This window comes from Camelus ferus, chromosome 32 (assembly GCF_009834535.1).
Source record: "Camelus ferus isolate YT-003-E chromosome 32, BCGSAC_Cfer_1.0, whole genome shotgun sequence".
Classification (NCBI taxonomy): domain Eukaryota; kingdom Metazoa; phylum Chordata; class Mammalia; order Artiodactyla; family Camelidae; genus Camelus; species Camelus ferus.
The window spans coordinates 6,313,041-6,329,754 of NC_045727.1; the positions used below are offsets into that span (position 1 = coordinate 6,313,041).

The 16,714-nt window shown below is 50.0% G+C and overlaps 1 protein-coding gene across 1 annotated transcript; it reads right to left on the bottom strand.

Moving 5' to 3' along the window:
* Window positions 1–1,543: 1,543 nt before the first annotated feature.
* HSPB8 (heat shock protein family B (small) member 8) lies at window positions 1,544–14,903 on the bottom strand. The gene is made up of 4 exons (XM_032472212.1): window positions 14,772–14,903; window positions 14,158–14,537; window positions 7,963–8,026; window positions 1,544–2,575 (listed from the first exon to the last, which is right to left on the bottom strand). Exons 2-4 carry the CDS (start codon window positions 14,522–14,524, stop codon window positions 2,416–2,418), a joined length of 591 nt encoding a protein of 196 aa, XP_032328103.1. The 5' UTR covers window positions 14,525–14,537; window positions 14,772–14,903; the 3' UTR covers window positions 1,544–2,415.
* Between the last annotated feature and the right edge of the window lie 1,811 nt (window positions 14,904–16,714).

Here is a 16,714-nt window from a genome sequence, read left to right on the forward strand (position 1 = left end):
TTGGTCTGGTAACACTGATAGGATTTAGGGTAATTAAAGCTATTAATACACATAAAGCACTTATGCCGGGGTCTGGCACACAGTTTAGCGAGTGCCAGGCTTTCTATTACCTGCCCGCCTGTTACTGGTGTGCGGGCAACTCCTGGGCAGGAATGGCGGCTCACCGTTTGCTACAGGCTGGCTCTGAGCACAGGACCAAAATAAGCCAGTGCTCAGGCAATATTCACTGACTTCCGCTGTAATTTGGGGGGTTTGGAGGTGCTCTGAAAAAAGCAACCCTGCAACGCCTCACTAACCCTTCCAAAAGCAAACATCTAGGTGCGAGTTCTACGGTCACCACAGAACTTACCCCAAGCCACTTCTCCGAGACGCGGCTTCTTCATTGCAAACTTAGCATCGGCTTCGCGGGCTGCTGCTGTGAGGATGAAATGGGATTGGCTCCAGGGATGGAGCATGTGACCCAAGCCTGACCAATCAACGCACTGATTTCTTGGGCTGTGATTCGCTCCGGGATGGTCATGTGACCCAAGCCGGTCCAATAAGAATGACTCCCGGGAATACAGCAGAAGCGATGGGGAAAGACTGGCTTTTCTCGCAGGGGAGTGGAATGTGGGAGGACGTGGGGCTGTAGTGATTGCAGCTGTCCTGGGACCACGGGGACACGTGGATCATGGAGGGCTAGGAGCAGCGGAGGTTGGGGGATGACAGGGAGGCTGGGGGTGGACCCAACACCGCAGGACGAGGAGACAGAAACAGTTCTATGAACTGTTACCAGCGTTTATCCCGGACTTCTCAGCTGTGTCCAAGAAATACCCTTTTTTGCTTAAGTCGGTGTGAGTGGGGTTTCCTAGCACTTAGCACATAAATGGTTCTAACTGATGCCCTGTGCCAACAGCCCTGCTCCCTCCCATCCTGCGTTCAGGGTTCTGGGCTCCCCAGAAGCATGAGTGTGTGGCAGCCACTGCATTGTTAACTGCCCTCAAGGCTGCTACTTCCCTTCCCTCCTACCTAACAGAACCTTGTTTTTTCAGGCAGCAATGTTCCTGGCCTCAAAGGACAAATCAACATTGGTCTAAGCCCATCCCTTTCCCTTTGCCAGGAATTGGCTTCAGGGTACACATGACACAGAAGACCCAGTTTTAGTCAATGAAATAAAAGAAAGAAATCTGCTGAGGGAGAGCTCCTGGCAAAGATCTTACTGAGAGAAAGCCAGGCGAGAAGATTTTTTCACCCTTGCCTTCTCTTGGACCTTGTCATATGAGGCTGAGATGCTTCAGCTCCTGCAGCCATCGTGCAAACATGGGGACAGAACTTGTAGACTTGTCAGAGGGGCAGAGGAAAAAGATAGAAAGACTCTGGGTTCTGGTGGCATAACAGCTGAAAAAGTAATTTTGAAATCACTCATATCTGTACTTCTGATAAAGTTAGACAGATGTTTGTATCATTTAAGCCACTATGCACTGGGCATTATTATTGGCAGCCACAAGCATCCCTTATTGATATTGCATATGCATTTAGTTCCCATCAAAACAACACACAAGGCTAAGAACATCAGCTCCTTTATTATTGTTGTTGTTGTTATTATTATTATTATTATTAACTATTATTTTTTCCTAAACAACAGCACAATTCAAATAACAATGACACACACGTCCCACCCATATAAATAATACCACTAGTCTGCCTGCCAGGCTGTCTGGCCTTTGCTTGGTTCCTGGTGGAGCTGTCTGGTGACAGCCCCCTCTGTAAAAATCCCGACTTGGACATAGGAGACATGAGAAAGGGGGGACTATAGTCAGAGAATAAACTAAGGGGCTTCCAGAGTCCTTGGGGAGTGCCAGCTTGGGAACGTGCTATAAATGCCTGGGTGTAGGGCAGAAGGCACTGTTTGTTTTCATGTGGCTTTTGGATCAATCCCACGTGGGGATGTAAGACCTGTCTATAGCCCTCTGTAAACCAGGGCTGCAAAAACACAATGGAGTGAGCTACTGGGCTCCATCAACAAAACCACAGAGCAGGCATGGACATTGGGAGCCCAGCATGGGAATCTGGGTGATGGGGAGGTCCCCAGAGAAAAGCAACTCTTGCATTAGCTGCAAGGTAAGATACAATGTGAAATGTTATGTCCCCTTTTATCTGTTTGGCAACTATAGAATGTGCAGCATTTTCATCACAATAGAAAAGGTAAACTCTCAGCATTTTGGCCTAGTGCAACCGAGCCTGACCTGCCAATTGCTCCATCTTGCAGGAAAAAAAAACTAGTAGTACACTATCCAGGGAATCTGGTCAATACACCCTGACCCCCCCCCAAATTTTAGTCACACTAAATCTATGAATTCAGCTAAAGTAATGTAGTCTGGAATCAGAGATGCCCTGGGGTTGAGGAGGGAACAAGAAAGGACCAAGACTGAGGTCTCAGGTACAAGTGACTTCCTGGCTGTCTTGGGGAAGCTCATTGTTGAAACTGCTCTCTCCAAATGGTGAGTAAGGGGGGACCTGGGGAGCTTCGATGATCAGCAGGCCTTCTGGGGAAAGTGAGGCAAATACGGTCGCAGGATCCACCTCTGCAGGAAGCCTAGGATAAACACAAGATTCAATTTTTATTTTTGTTTACAGCCAAGACATTCTTTTATTCATTCAAAAGAAAAGACTTGTAGGGGGGAGTAATTAGGTTTATTTTTATTTATTAACGGAGGTACTGGGGATTGAACCCAGCACCTCACGTGTGCTAAGCACACACTCTACCACTGAGCTATTCCTTCCACCCAGAAAAGGTTTTTGATAAAAGCTTTAGGGGCATATGATGCTGGGCTTGAACCCTGGCTCTGCCCCCTTTCTATCTGTGTGATCTTGGGAAGGTCACTCAGTTTCTCCGAGCCTGTTTCCTCTTCTGCAAAACAGGGACAATAATATTAAACGTATGCAGTATTTGATGCTCTAGAATGAGATGAAGAATCTGAACATGGTTTGCAAATGGTAAAACAATGGTCCGATGGTAACTTTAAAGGGACCTGTGGGCCCAAGTATTTGGTCCTTGGTTGAGGTCTCAGAAATCGCCACCACCATCAATCATCCCTTTAGAGAACATAAATGTCACAGCAGGTGACACATTTTCATTTGTCACGTGCCTGCCAGAGAGCGCTTTACTACGAAATGCATTGCTGGTGGAAGTGACAGTGGAACAGGCAACTTGACAGATAAAGAGGGTCAGCTGCTCAACGGCTAGACTTCAGATGGCACCTTAGAGATGCTTAGGATGAGCCTTGATTGGGTCACATCTTAAGTATCTCTTAGCAGGTCATAGTTTTGTTCCCAAAACACATTTATAGGCATTACCTGGTTGGAGCTTTATAAAGAACCCAGAATGGTTAATAGGTGGGAATTAATGACTGTTGCACAATACATTTACCAGAGACGTGGGGAAATCAAATACCAGGCTCAGCAAGTGAAAAAGCATCAAAGACGGGGTTCCTGAACCCAAATCTGGTTCTAGCTCTGAAGCTATTTTTATGATTCTGGGATTGTTTGGGGGTGAATGAGGCTATCCGGGGCATGGTTTCATCAACAAACTACTGGAATTGTGAGAACATGTTAATGACCTCGTTAGGATTCCATTATTAATGAAAATAATGAAAACTGCGACCGTCTGAGCACTTTCTATGTGCCAGGTGTTTCACCTGGATCATCTCACTTAGTTGTTAACAATAATCCCATCAGGCAAGCTCTATGACTAGCCCCAATTTACAGATGAGAAGATTGAGGTCAGAGAGGTGAACTGATTTGCCCAAGGTCACACAGCCGGTAAGCAGTAGATGGGGATGGAACTGCAGTCCTGGTCTCCAAACTCAGAGGAGATGCTCATGATGCTCTACTGCCTCCCTGGCACCAGACTTTTGAAAAAAGGTCCGTGGTTGGGAAAATCAGAAGGTTCGATCACCATTGGTCTTTCCACCGGTCCAGGCTGGCTTTGCCTGTTGTAAATGCAGGAATCTTGAGGCAAGAACCAAGATATTGGGTCATGAGCCCATTCCGGTCATGGGAGGGATCCTTCCTGGAGGGGTTGGGGAGTTTTTTTTGCTCTGTCTGAAAAGCAACCTGGAGCTGCATGAACTGCATCTACAAGGTGACTCCTTCCAAATGGGAGTCCCGGAGATGAATGAGGGGTCAGCAGGGAAGGACAGAAGAGAAAGGGGACATGGACAGTTGCCAAGTCAAACTTCTGTAGTAGAGAGACAGCCAAAAGTTTGGACCTCCAGCTCTCTGCTGGGAGTGGGCTGACTCTGTTTAACCCTTTGCACGCCAACCCATGTGATACAATGTGACAGGGCAAGCCACGGTCCACAGCAGGCAGCCCTGAGTTCAAATTCTTCCTCTTCCTGACTGTGTGAATTTGGGCTAGTGAGCTCGCCTCTCCAAACTTACTTCCTTACGGGAAAAGAGGGTTAAAAGAGCATCTATCTCTTAAGGTGGTGTGAGAATTGATGTGGGATGACGAAAGCAAAGGCTTGGCCCAGTACCTGGCATACAGTAAGTGCTCAAAACGAGGCAGCTTCTACATTGCTATTGTAGGCATTGGCCGTACAAGGAGGCATCCTGACCAGCATGACTATCTTAGCAAGATCATTGAACCATGAAATGTCAGAGCCCAAAAGGATCTCAAATGCCCACAGCAATGCTCTCATGTTCCCCATGGGGAAACTGAGGCCCCGAGATGGGAACAGACTTGTTCAAGGGCTCTCACCAGGTGACCTATGTGTGGAACCCACTCGGTGGGAAAGTTAGTCCTCCTCAATTTTCTTTCCTGTCCTTACATTTACATCCAGCTCAAAATCTCAGCTCAGTGTTAACATGCCTTTAACACCTTAGCCTCTGTCTCTGGCTATTTTCCTTTTTTTTTTTTAACAAAGAAAGGGCTGACCCTTTGGCAGGCAATACGATCTAGTGAGAATTTAACCACATTTTGCTTTCAGTGGATTTATTTTATAATTGCCTTCCTCAGTGAACGTTTTACTGATGAGAATTTAACCTTATCAAAAGTGAGTTGATCGAAAAGAAAAAAAAAGTCATAAGCAAATGATAATATGGGAATGTAAGCACAGAAGGCAAAAACGTAGGTGAAGATGGTATGTGAATGATTCATTTTATCCCCCTGAACCAAGTAGGAAGGACATGGGCTTTGAAGGAGAGACCTGTGTTCAAAGCCCAGATCTGCTCGTTCCCTGCTGTGTGACCTTAACTGAATCCCAACATCCTCCGTTTCCTCCTCCGCAAGGTGAGCTCAATGATATCTACTCCATGGGAATCTTTTAAAGATGAAGAATTAAACCTCTAAACCTTTTACCATGGCTCTTAACACACCAGTAAATGGCAGTGTCAGTAAATGGCATATCAGATACCCGGGGAGATGTGGAGCAAAGCCAATAGAACCCTCCCTTGATGACTTCCTGCAGCCCCTGTCCTCTCATCCAAGTTGAGTGTGGAAAAGATCCCCTCCACTGTCTTTGCCCTGCACCCAGCCTGACTGGCAAATCCCAGTACCTCTCCCTTGCTCCCTCATCTGGTCCAAATAGGGCCTTTCACATGGGGATGGATGTGTTGGCAAGAATTTCTTAGCTGTGGCTAAGGCAAACAGCTGGAGCATCCTGTCTGGGAGGAAATCTCCAAGGACCTCAGCCTGGCTGAAGGAGCTTCCCTGTCCTCTAATGACCAGAGTTTTTCCCTGGGAGAGGCAATGAGGTCTCTGAGATTGGGCCGGGGCCATCCCAAACCCCAGTCCTCTCCTGGGTGTCTGGAGTCTGGGCCGGGCCAGGAGCTCCCAGGAGTCCCAGCTGCTCTTGTGTGACTCCAGCTTTGTGGAGTCTTTAATAATATAAGTTCCCACGGACGGAGCACTGAGTCTGTACACTGTGTGAAAAGTTTTACACACATGCTCTCATCCCCCATCATGAGGGGATGAGGGAATACGGGAACGGAAGCTCAGAGCAGTTTCTCTAAGTTATCCACTCAATCATGGAGCTGGCATTTCCTACACCCAGAGGTGAGATTCAAGATATTTAACCACTGGTCCAGCTGGACATCGCCCAACCAGAATGGATGGATACATGCCATAGTGATGGAGGAGGGTCCTAAGGACCCTTTAGTTGTTGGGATGTGGGGAGGTTTGGAGGGTCCCAGGGACAGGGTCAGAATGGCTGGTTGACTGAGGACAGCCTCTGAGGGGCTCCTAGTCCAATATTATAACAACCAGCCCAGCTCGACTGCTGAACAGCAGCCCTGCCTTCAGCAGCTTTAGGCATTTCTATCTGGTCAAGTAACTTCCAGCAAGCTGTTTTCCCAGAGGCCTCAGAGACGCGAAAGCCACGAAAATGGCTGTCTTTCAGAGATGATTAATTTGCTGACTTCTTTCCGGCTCCATCCCTTTCACAGCTTTGCCCTGCCTGTGACTCCATCCTGAGACCTTATTTCAGTCTCTTAAAAGAAACATCAGCTCCCTCCCTCCCTCTCTTCCTCATCTTTCCCTTCTCAGCAAAGTCTGATCTGCCTGCTGTTCCAGGGAGAGGTGCGGGTCTCCGGACGGCAGGCAGGTCAGAGAGCTCAGAGAAAAACAGTTTAGCATTTGCCATTATCAGGAAGTGTCTTTTAAGTACTCTGGAGGCACCGGATGGGTGCAGAATGGGCACATCGGGGGAGAGACAGGAGGACTGCAGGATCCCAGAGCCGAAAGAAGAAAGAAGCCTCAGAATTCAGCTTGGGCAATCTCTCCAGACACACGGACACCTTTGCCAGGGCGATGGGGAGGAGTTAAGATTCAATAACAATAACAATAAAAGTAAGAACAAACCGCCACTTCTGAGGACCCGCTGTGAGCCCATCACTGCCCTGGGATCTCATTTTGTTTCCAGCGGGTAACTCCGCAAGGCTGGAATCAGCATCCAACCCCTTTACAGATGAGGAAAGGGCAGTCCCTGCTCAGAGAATGAACACTGCGAGCTCAGGGTTCAAGGATCTTGTTTGGGGCTGTTCTAAATGCTAATTTTAAGGACCTTGGATGTGTTCTTTCACCTCTGGGAGAGTTGAGTTTCCCCATAACACAAGGAGGGGAGTGTCTCTTCTCCCCACGGCGTTACCTTTGCTGCAAAGGCTAATGCAGTGACAACTGGGAAAAGACTTTGGAGCTAGAAGTGCACGTGGTGCAGTGATGCTGATTGGGGGAAGGTGTGTCTGTGAGCACCTGGTCATCGGCACCTCTCGACGACTCTCTTCTCCCCACGGGCACTGTCATTAGGGGCTCAGCGTGGCTTTGATGCATTGGCTCAGACTGGTGGTCTTGCTGCTGTTCACGTAATTCCCCAGCCTCAGCCCTCCTCGCCCACCCCCCAGCAAAACCGGCTCTTCCTTTATCCCAATCTCTCAGCCTCAAAACCCTTCTCGTAAGGAAGTATTGATGACGCCAGGACACCTTTCAGCTAAATTCTTATGGATGCTCTAGGGAAGGTGCCCATTCTCCTGGCTGTGGGAGACTTAGAGCAAGCAGCCTTCGAAAGGTTCTAGTGGGGAACTGGGGGCATCAAAAAAGGGTCTTTTTTGATGGTGATGGAGACTCTCTCTCTGCCATGTCGTGTGGGTAGGTGAGTGCCCCAATTTTGGTGAAATTGTGGACTAGCCACTTTGCCTCTCTTATTCTCGAATTCTTCATCTATAAAACGGGGTTGTTAACACCCACCTCGCAGAGCACTGAGCAGATGAGACGACATGATCCATGTGCCCCTGCCCCAACCCCTTCTGGGAACCTACTGCAGGTCTGCTGAGATACCGTCTCCCCTTAGGTGCCAGGGTCCCATTCTCTGCCCCCTGGGAAGTGGGCGTCTTGAAGGAGAGATGCCCAAGAGGGCGAGACCCCAGATCCCAGGTACCCCACCCGCATTCCAGTCCTACCCTGAAATCCAACTGCCAGGTACTTACTGGATTTTCTTTGTGAAGTTCTTGGAAACGATGCCGCCTTCTTGCTGCTTCTCTTCGTGTTTACCTGGAAGGGAGAGGAATGGCACGTGTCAGTATCTGTGTCCCCTGGGCATCATCTAAGACTCGGGCTGGGGTTCGAATCCTGCCCCTGCCTCGCTGTGTGGCTTGGGGCTTGGTCTAGAGGCCCCAGTTGCCTGAGCCTCTGGTCCCACATCTGCTAAGTGGACCCACTTGAAACCACCTCCCAGGCTATTATGAAGATGGAATAAGACAATGGGCCAGTCAGGAGGCCTTGACTGTGGTTTGTAGACGATTATGAGTTAGACTTAGGACACCACAGAAACGACCTCCTGTGTCCCCTTAGATGCTGCCCTGCATCCCCTGAGTCTTGCATCTCATCCTTCTCTCCTCACCAGCCAGGAGAGCCCTGAGGTTAACATCCCAGAATGGGTAATAGGAAAAAAGTGGGGCTAGTCTGCCACCCAGCTGGCTGTGTAACACACAGAGCCCTTGCCCAGCTCTGGGGATGGGCTTCTTCCTCCCTTGGTTACTGATGTGAGAAGTGAGGCCCGGGGATGAGTCCAAGGTCACCCAGCAAGTGCACGGCTGCCCTGAGCTGAGAACCAGCTCTCTCTCTGAACCTAAGCCAAGGGCTCGGTTCAATGCCCCTCGGCCTGTTTTGGCTTCCAGTTAGTTCTTTGAGTCACGTTATCTGTATCTAGTACTGAAAGAACCACCCGGAAATAATGCTTCAATCTGCTAAAAAAATCAAAAATAAAAACCATCCAGACTCTCCAAAGGGGGCTCTCCCTAAGAAATGACACATGGGACACCACAGATGTGAAATCCGACCTGCCCCTCTTCCTCCACGCTGGCAAGCGAGGGCTTTTTTTCTTTCCTTCGGAAGGAAAAATACGAAATTCCAAGAAGGCTTAACCCCAAACTGGCTGTCATCTTGCCATTTATATAACAAATTCTGAGCCTTTTGGCCCCTCCCCATTTTTTTTTTTTTTTAACAGGACAGAGTGTCTCTAATTTCTCTTTAAACAAATTGGATTAGTGCCCAGCAGAGCCACTGGGCTCCTATTATTAGTCACTCTTCATTTGTGGGGCCACATTCCAGGGCTAAGAACCCTCATTTATTGGAATTCAAAAATTGCACCTCTTTGAGAAGTGATGGAAATGTTAGCTATCTTGATTGTGGTGGTGGTTTCACTGGTGTATACATCTATCAAAATTTATCAACGTGTACGCCTGAAATATGTGTAGTTCACTGTACAGGAACCATACCACAATAAAGGTGTTAAAAAAATAAAGAACCGTCGTTTATACAAGGACACCCTTCCGAGGGGCTTTGGATTCAGACTGGAAATAACCTTGTGTGACAGAGTGTCGTACTGTGGTCCAGATTTTTTTTAAGCTGACAATTTATAGGTGACTACCTTATTAATTACTTTTTTATAATTCATTATTCTTTTATTAATAACTTCTTTCGGATTACAAAATAACTGATGTGTATCTTTGAAAATGCAGAAAATAAAGAAAAAAGCAATCAAAACCGTCCATAATTCCATCACCCCAAGGAAACCACATTTTTTGTACACGTTCCAGACTTTCTTCTGTTACTTAGAAATGCATATATGTTCTAGAGTAGCGATGAATATCAGATCAAATGAGATCACATTGTCTGTTACTCCTGAAACTTGTTTTTCTCTCTTGCGGATGCGTTATAATTGTTTTTCCCATATCCCAGAAAATATTCTTTGACAACATGGCTTTTAATGGCTATAGCGGGTACAGAAGTTCATTTAGCCAATCCCCGGCTTTTGGGCACTGAGACGGTATCTGACATTGGAAAGAACCTCACTGTACTGACCGTTCTTGCAGCCAGAGCTTCACCCCTGGCCTGATGACTTCTCTAGGATAAATTCCAAGTTCTAGAATGTCTAAGCCTTGATCTATATTACTAAATTTCCCGTAGGAAAGGCTACATCAATTTAGTCTCCCACCAGCTGGGCAGAAAGGGGTACATTTACAGGAATTCATTTTTAAACTGGAGTGTCTGGCTAACCAGAACATACTATTCCGTGAACGTGCTGCTGCTGGGAGCTCGAAGAGTTTATCTGGACCTGCCAAGTCCAGGAGCACCGGCAGCCTGGCTCTAACACGGGCCGGTGGCCAGAGAAGCACTGTCTGTCCCCGGGTCCCCGCCCCAGAGCATGGGCCTCTGGAGATCTGCCTCCCCTGGGGACAGGCCAGTGCCTCTGACTCAGCTCTTTTGCACACTTGGTGTCCTGGCAATAATAATCGAGGAGGAGACGATGCTGATGGTAATAATAACAATAGCAACCACTTACATGGCGCTTCCTTGGGGTCCGTCAGCGTCTTAAGCACCTGACCGATAGCAACCTTAGTTTTCACAAAAAGCGTAAAAAGCAGGTGCTTTTTTTATTACCATTTTGTGGGTAGGGCAATGGAAGTTCAGAGAGGTGAAGTGATGAGGCCTAGGTCACACAGCTTGGAAGTGCTGAAGCAAAGACTCCAAGGCAGGGACGTGGGTTGGGTTTGGAGTCCCTGCTCTGACGTTTCCCAGCACATCCCTCCTCTATCCTGAGCCTCAGTTCACGCCTCTCTACAATAGCAGCAACAACTTCTTAATCACTGGGTGACTATGAGGCAGTGATGTGAATGAGTCACAGAATTGCTTTCAAAGTTGTAAAGCTACCCTGAGAAGGTTAATGCTTGTGGTGAATTTGGATATTTGGGGAAAGAACGGATCATCAGAAGCTAAACTTCCTGTTCATGCTCTGAAAATAGGGTATTGGGGTTGTGGGGTAAGGATCTCGGAGCAAGGCAGCTCTGTAGAGGGTGGCTTGGGGAGGGGGTTAAACTGGGTGGAAGGGGGCGTGGTTAGAAGGCTCCTATTGAAGCATAATTTGCGTGATATTTGAATACCTATTGACAAGGGCAGCTTCAGGATCATAACTGATTTTTAATTCCTTATTTTGCTTTCCTATCTACCTTGTAAATATTTTATTTTTGAAAACAGCAAAAAGTAATTATTAAGATTCTTTTTTTAAAAAAAAGAATTCATCTGGAGGCCAGGGGAAGCCAGAGGCCCCTCACAGCCCCATTTGCTCAACATGCCAGAGAAATGCAGGTGCCAAGAAGCAGGCATCAGCATTTTGGGGAAAGCTATGGGCCCAGCTAAGGAAAGAAGGTGCTGTTTCCAGGGGAGCACAGCACCCTGGGATTAAGGAGAAGGGGCGGAATAAAGCCTCGGGGCTTTCCAGTCCCTTCCTCTGCCAGCGCCTGGCCCAGTGGCCCATGACAAGAACATTTCTTGGCTGGTGGCTGCAGGGTAGGGGAGGGGGTGTGTGTGAGGCATGATGGAAATCATTTAGTCTAGCATTTTCCAAACACTTCCCTGGAACTGGATGCTTTAATGTGGTCAGATAAGACAGAGCCACCTCTCAGAGATTCATAAACTACACTAGCAAATTCAAGGCTCTGATAAGTCCTGCAGTGAGAAGACCTATTAATAATTTTGTTTCCTCTGGTAACTTCGAAAATCCTGGACTCCTCCACTTCCCTCCATGTATCAGATGCTAGTAATATCATAAAACACACTGTCTGGCAAATACGTATCAACCCTTCATTAGACCAATGGCAAAGCAGAGGCCCAAGAGGTGGTAGGATTTGCCCTGGGCCACTCAGTAAGAAGCAGATCCAGCTATCCTGACTTGGAACTGTCTAAGCAGGCCCGGCTTTGAATTTCAGACGTTGCTATGGAGAAGCAGGTGATCTCAGCAGAGTTACTATCCCCAGGCCTCGGTCTCCTCGTCTGTAAAATGGGCGCAACCCACCTATGTATATTTCCTTGGAAGTCCACGAGGAATCCATGAGCCAAACCGTGTTGGTGTTTAGCACAGCGCCTGTGTCAAAGGTGTGTCGTAATGTGCAATCAGATGGGAGACTGCATCTGACCTCAGACATCCCCTGAAAGCTGCTTTTTAAATGGAGCCCCTGATAGCGATCTGATTTTTAAAATCCCTATCACTAAAGTCTCTGTATGTTCTCTAGGGGGATTTGGATTTTGTCAAGCCGAGATTGCTAAGTGCACAGCTGTGAGGCATTTTCAACCTACAACAGCTTTGTCTGTCTTTGTTTTATGTAACCCCCCGACAAACCCATTTTACAAATGTGGAAATGAGGCTCTGTGACTCACACGCCAAGCCTCTGAATTAGTAAGGTACTTAGCTGGGATCTCAGCCTGCAGCTGCCGGACCCTACTTGTTAAGAAGCACCTTGAAAGGGGGAGAGTGTACAAAGCCCTCCAGGCTGGACAGAGGTCTCCTGGAGGGACCACAGGGTCTGGGAGACCCTCCACCCTGGGGAGGAAGACTCTAGAGTCCTAATTAAAACAAAGATGGCAGGTGTGGTGATAATAATCACCTTGTTCGCAGAGTGCCAGACGGACACTCTGCATTTATCATTATAGATTGTCTGTACATGTTTAATCTTCCCTGCAGCCTTGTTGGGAGGGTACTAGTAGGATCCCCCTTCTTCACATGGGGAAACTGAGGCTCAGAGTGGTGAAGAGCTGTTTCTGTCCATATCCATCCAGAGAATAGTGGTGGTGTGATTTAAACCCAGGTCTCAAAGAGCACCTACGATTGATGATTTATCGGGGCCTTACCATGTGCCCGGCATGTAAATAACAACAACCTTGACAACAGTAATAATACTGATTTCCTGTGTTCCAAGAGCCATGTATGCACTTTACCAGCATCACCTCATTTACGTCAAAAATCCTTAGGCGGTGTAGCCGTTTGAATCCCAATTTCCAGATAAGGAAACAAAGCACAGGAAAGTGGTTTCAGATGCCTGGCTCCCCAGCCAACTCGGAAAGTCCTGGCTGACCCCCTCCACGCAGGCACATGCCGCCCCAGCGTGCCTCCCCGCCCGCCACACCCGCAGGAACCTCTAATGTTTATAATTCTGCCCTTGAAGGCTTTGAAACTCCCCCTGAAGGCTGCTCTGCCGGGGCCTGTCCCTGCCTAGCCTGTTTGCACTGGCTTTATTGATTTTCTGGCCGGTAGAGCCTGCCAGGAACACACTCTTTTTAATGGAGCGTTAATTGGGAGGGCCGGGACAGAAAGCTCGTCCCTGCTGCCCTGCTTAACAGGAACTGAGCCTCTGTCTCCTCTTTCCTTTTCTCCAGAACATTCCCTCTCCCAGGCTGGGATGTGGTGGCAGGAGCCCTGGGCCTGGAGTCATGGGCAGGCCCAGTCTCTAACTGCTGCTGACTCACGGCGTGACCTCGGACAAGCCCCCACCCAGGCCTCAGCCTCCTTGGCTGCAAAATGGGACTAGACACCTCCGCTTCTCAGGGCTGGAGGGAGGGCTCATTGAGAGCAGGAATGTAAAAGGTACACCCTAGCCCTCAGCACCCGGCAGGTGCTCAAGAAATCATCTCTTCACCTCTGGCTTCTCAATTCCCAGACAGCCTGGGTTTGAATCTCTGGTGGTGCCCTCAGGCTAGTTAATTTAACCTCTCTGCGCCTCAGTTTCCTCATCTCTAAAAAGAGGAGGCAGACAGGACCTACCTCTTCTGGTTGTGTTCACTGACATGCTACAGGTAAAGACTATAGAATGGTACCTTGCAGACAGTAATCACTCAACCAAGGTTACCAAGTTGTACCCTTACAATGACATTTATGCCTCGGTTTCCTTACCTGGGACAAGGGCAGGCGTTTCTCTTGAAACCTGTGCTAGTCATTAACAGTCTGATCACACAGCATTAAATACCCCCCTGTCGGACTGTGTTATGATGCTGTGGTGCGCGGACCCCACTTCTCTGTCTTTTCACTCCTTGTCTATTTGTGAAACTTTCATTCTTTATGTTAAATTCTCTCTGTCAAAACATGCGACGTGGTCTCTATTTTCCTGCTGGTTCCCTGGGGGATGCAGTGCCCAAAGGCCCCCCAACAGCTAAGTCAGGTTAAAATTTTTCCTTGAAGCCTGGAGAGGAGAGCTTTTCTGTAAAGAGAACTTTTATGGCCTGCATTCCTGAGCCCTGAAGTCACCTGTGTCGTGCTGTCACAGCATTCCCTCTAAGGGAACATTCTGGTGGCTATTCCAGGGCCGAGGTCTACACCCCCTCCCCAGCTTCTCCTTCCCTCCTCCACTCACCAGACACCTCCACGTATCCATCCTTCGTTTTTACCATCAGCTCCTCCGGCTTAAAGCTGTGCACGTTGACACACACTTTCCAGGGCTCCCCAGGGAAGGGAGGGGGGCTCCTGCCCTCGGCAGGTACCCTAAACCTGCCCCCGGAAGTGGGCCCCCGGTGCACCATCCCTGATCTCAGGGTGCCCGGCCAGGCAGAGGAGATGCGAGGCAGGGCCCAGTCAGGCCAAGGGGCAGTCAAGTCGTCAGGGAAGGGGTCCATGCCAAAGCCATCGTCCAGCAGGCGGGAGGACAGGGATGAGTCTCGGAATGGGTCCCGGCGCAGGCGACTTCCATAAGGGCAGGGGAAGGGCATCTGACCATCAGCCATGGTGGCTGCTGAGCTGGAGGAGAAACAGAGGCTCAGAGAGAGGAAGCCACCTGCCCAAGGTCACACAGCAAGATGATGTGGGTCGGCTGGCCTTCCAAGCTTATTCTGCAGCTTCAGAAAATGCTGAACCATCCACTGCCAAGGACAAGGAGGCACGCACCAGGCTGGGGTCCCAGCCCCTAAGGACACTCCAGCCACCAAAGGCGACCTCTGGCTGGTGGTACAGAATTCTCCAGCACAGCCTCACCGGAGATCAGCCAGCCACCGTCCGCCCAGGCCGTCCAGGCTCTCAGCCAGAGCTGCTGAGGTCCAGAATGGAGCCGGGAGGTTAATAAACCCGGCAACCAGCAGGCCTAGAAACTTCTTGCTTCTCCTGGGCTGGGAGACTCCTATTTATTGCTGCCAGGGACTGGGGGCGGGATTTGCAAGCGCCTCCTGTCACAGGAGTATTCGGAGGCGATGAACCAGCCCCAGAGAATCCGCTGAGGGAACAGCCGGGCTCCCAGGGGGCTGGGAGGGACCTTAACATCCAAGTTCCGCCAGCCTCTCCGGACACTCTCCTCCCCCACTCGGCTCAGCTCCGCCCTCCCTCCAGCTCCTTCTCCGGCAGCCCGCCCCCCGCAGGGCACTAAGGCCCGGCTATTAATAACCCGTGCCTGGCTGAGGGCTCAGGTCACCCTCTGCAAATACCTCCCCCAGAGCGAGCTGCATCCTGCCTCCACGCTGGGGACCCGCAGAAGCCCAGGGGAGAGCGGGACCCTGGTGGATGGGCAGGCACCCCTGAGTTGCAATCCCCACTTGCAACTCTACCCCATACTTAGCCCTCGCTTTCCCTGCCCAGTGAGGGGAGTCACGTTCCTCCCCAGGCAATCTGAGCTGTCAGTTTTCCCACCTTTAAAGTGGACGTAATAGCAGACTCCCCACCGATGTGTCAGGGGGAACACATGAGGTAATCTCCCCTAAAGCACTTAGCAGACCGGCACTTTCAGATGTTCAAGGTTGATTCTCAGTGATACACTGCGCACTAGGGGCCAGACCCGGCTGTAAACGCTCCACAAACACTAACTTCCTTTTTTCCTCCGCAGCGGTCTCGTGAGGTCGGGGTGCTACGACTGTCCCCGTTTTACAGATGACGAAACTGCGTAGGAAGGGTTAAACAATGGTAGCTTCTATTATTATTATGACAGTGATAATGCTAATTACCTAAAGGCAGGTTGTCTGGTTGGAAACACAAAGCCCAGAGAGGACCTGTTTTCTAGACCTCCTTGCCCCTCCCACGTAGCTCGGAGAATGAATTTATAAACAGTTCTTTGACCTCAAGACGCCTTGAGCTTGAGAGCCAGCCTGTGCTCTGCCCCCAGCAGGTGTGCAGTTTGGGGCCCTCCCGGATGGGCTTCAGGCTCTGAGCCCTGTCTTTCTCCTGGGGTGGGGTGGGTGGGGGTGTTAAGGAATCCATTGAGTCATTGCTTGAGAAATACTTTTGGTGTTCAGCAGGGCCCCCATGAGGCACTTTGCTAAAAATAATAGTACGGAGGACCAGAGTCACCATCGGCTACATCTCCTAGGTGCCTGCCACGCGGTGAGACCCTCGCCACTGCCGTGGGGGGTGGGGGGAGTGCCGTCGCCCATTTCGCAGGTGAGAAAACCGAGGCACAGGGCGCAGTCCGTGCGCACCGCTGGGGGCCTGGGTCGGAACCTGCGAGTCTGTGCTGAGGCCCCGGAGGCACCCCCATCCCGAGTAACTGGGGTGAGATCATCAGGCTAGAAGCTTCGGGCTGACGTCACGCCAGGCACCGAGGCTCTCTCTGTAATTAAGGCTGGGGCGAGGCCGGCTGGTTTGGAGCCAGGCGGGGCAGAATCGCAGCAAGGCTCAGAGAAGAAAGCGGGCCCCGCCTGGGAGCTGGGCGGGGGCTGGGAGGGGTTTCTCAGCGGGTGGGACCACATGGCGGGGGTGCGGCTGCGTCCCGAGTGAGTTTATGCGTGGATCTGAGTGGGTGCAGTGGTGTGTGTTTACGTGCTGATGGGGCTGCGCATTCAGGGGCCGGTCTGCTGGTGGGTGTGTTCTAAACGACCCTCCTCCCCCTTCCTCCCAGGCTTTCCTCCCACAGCGCCTGGGGAGGGGGTGGGGAACACACCCTCCACGACCTCATCCACTTTCTCAATTCAAGGGCGCTTGCAGCATCCAGGACC

What these genes read in the sequence shown, in the direction of transcription:
- HSPB8 (XM_032472212.1), bottom strand. Translation starts at nt 14,524, where the DNA reads ATGGCTGATGGTCAGATGCCCTTCCCCTGCCCTTATGGAAGTCGCCTG. An exon ending in TGGATACGTGGAGGTGTCTG is followed by an intron (nt 8,027 to 14,157) that starts GTGAGTGGAGGA and finishes TCTCCCTTCCAG; the next exon opens with GTAAACACGAAGAGAAGCAG. An exon ending in AACTTCACAAAGAAAATCCA is followed by an intron (nt 2,576 to 7,962) that starts GTAAGTACCTGG and finishes TGTTTATCCTAG; the next exon opens with GCTTCCTGCAGAGGTGGATC.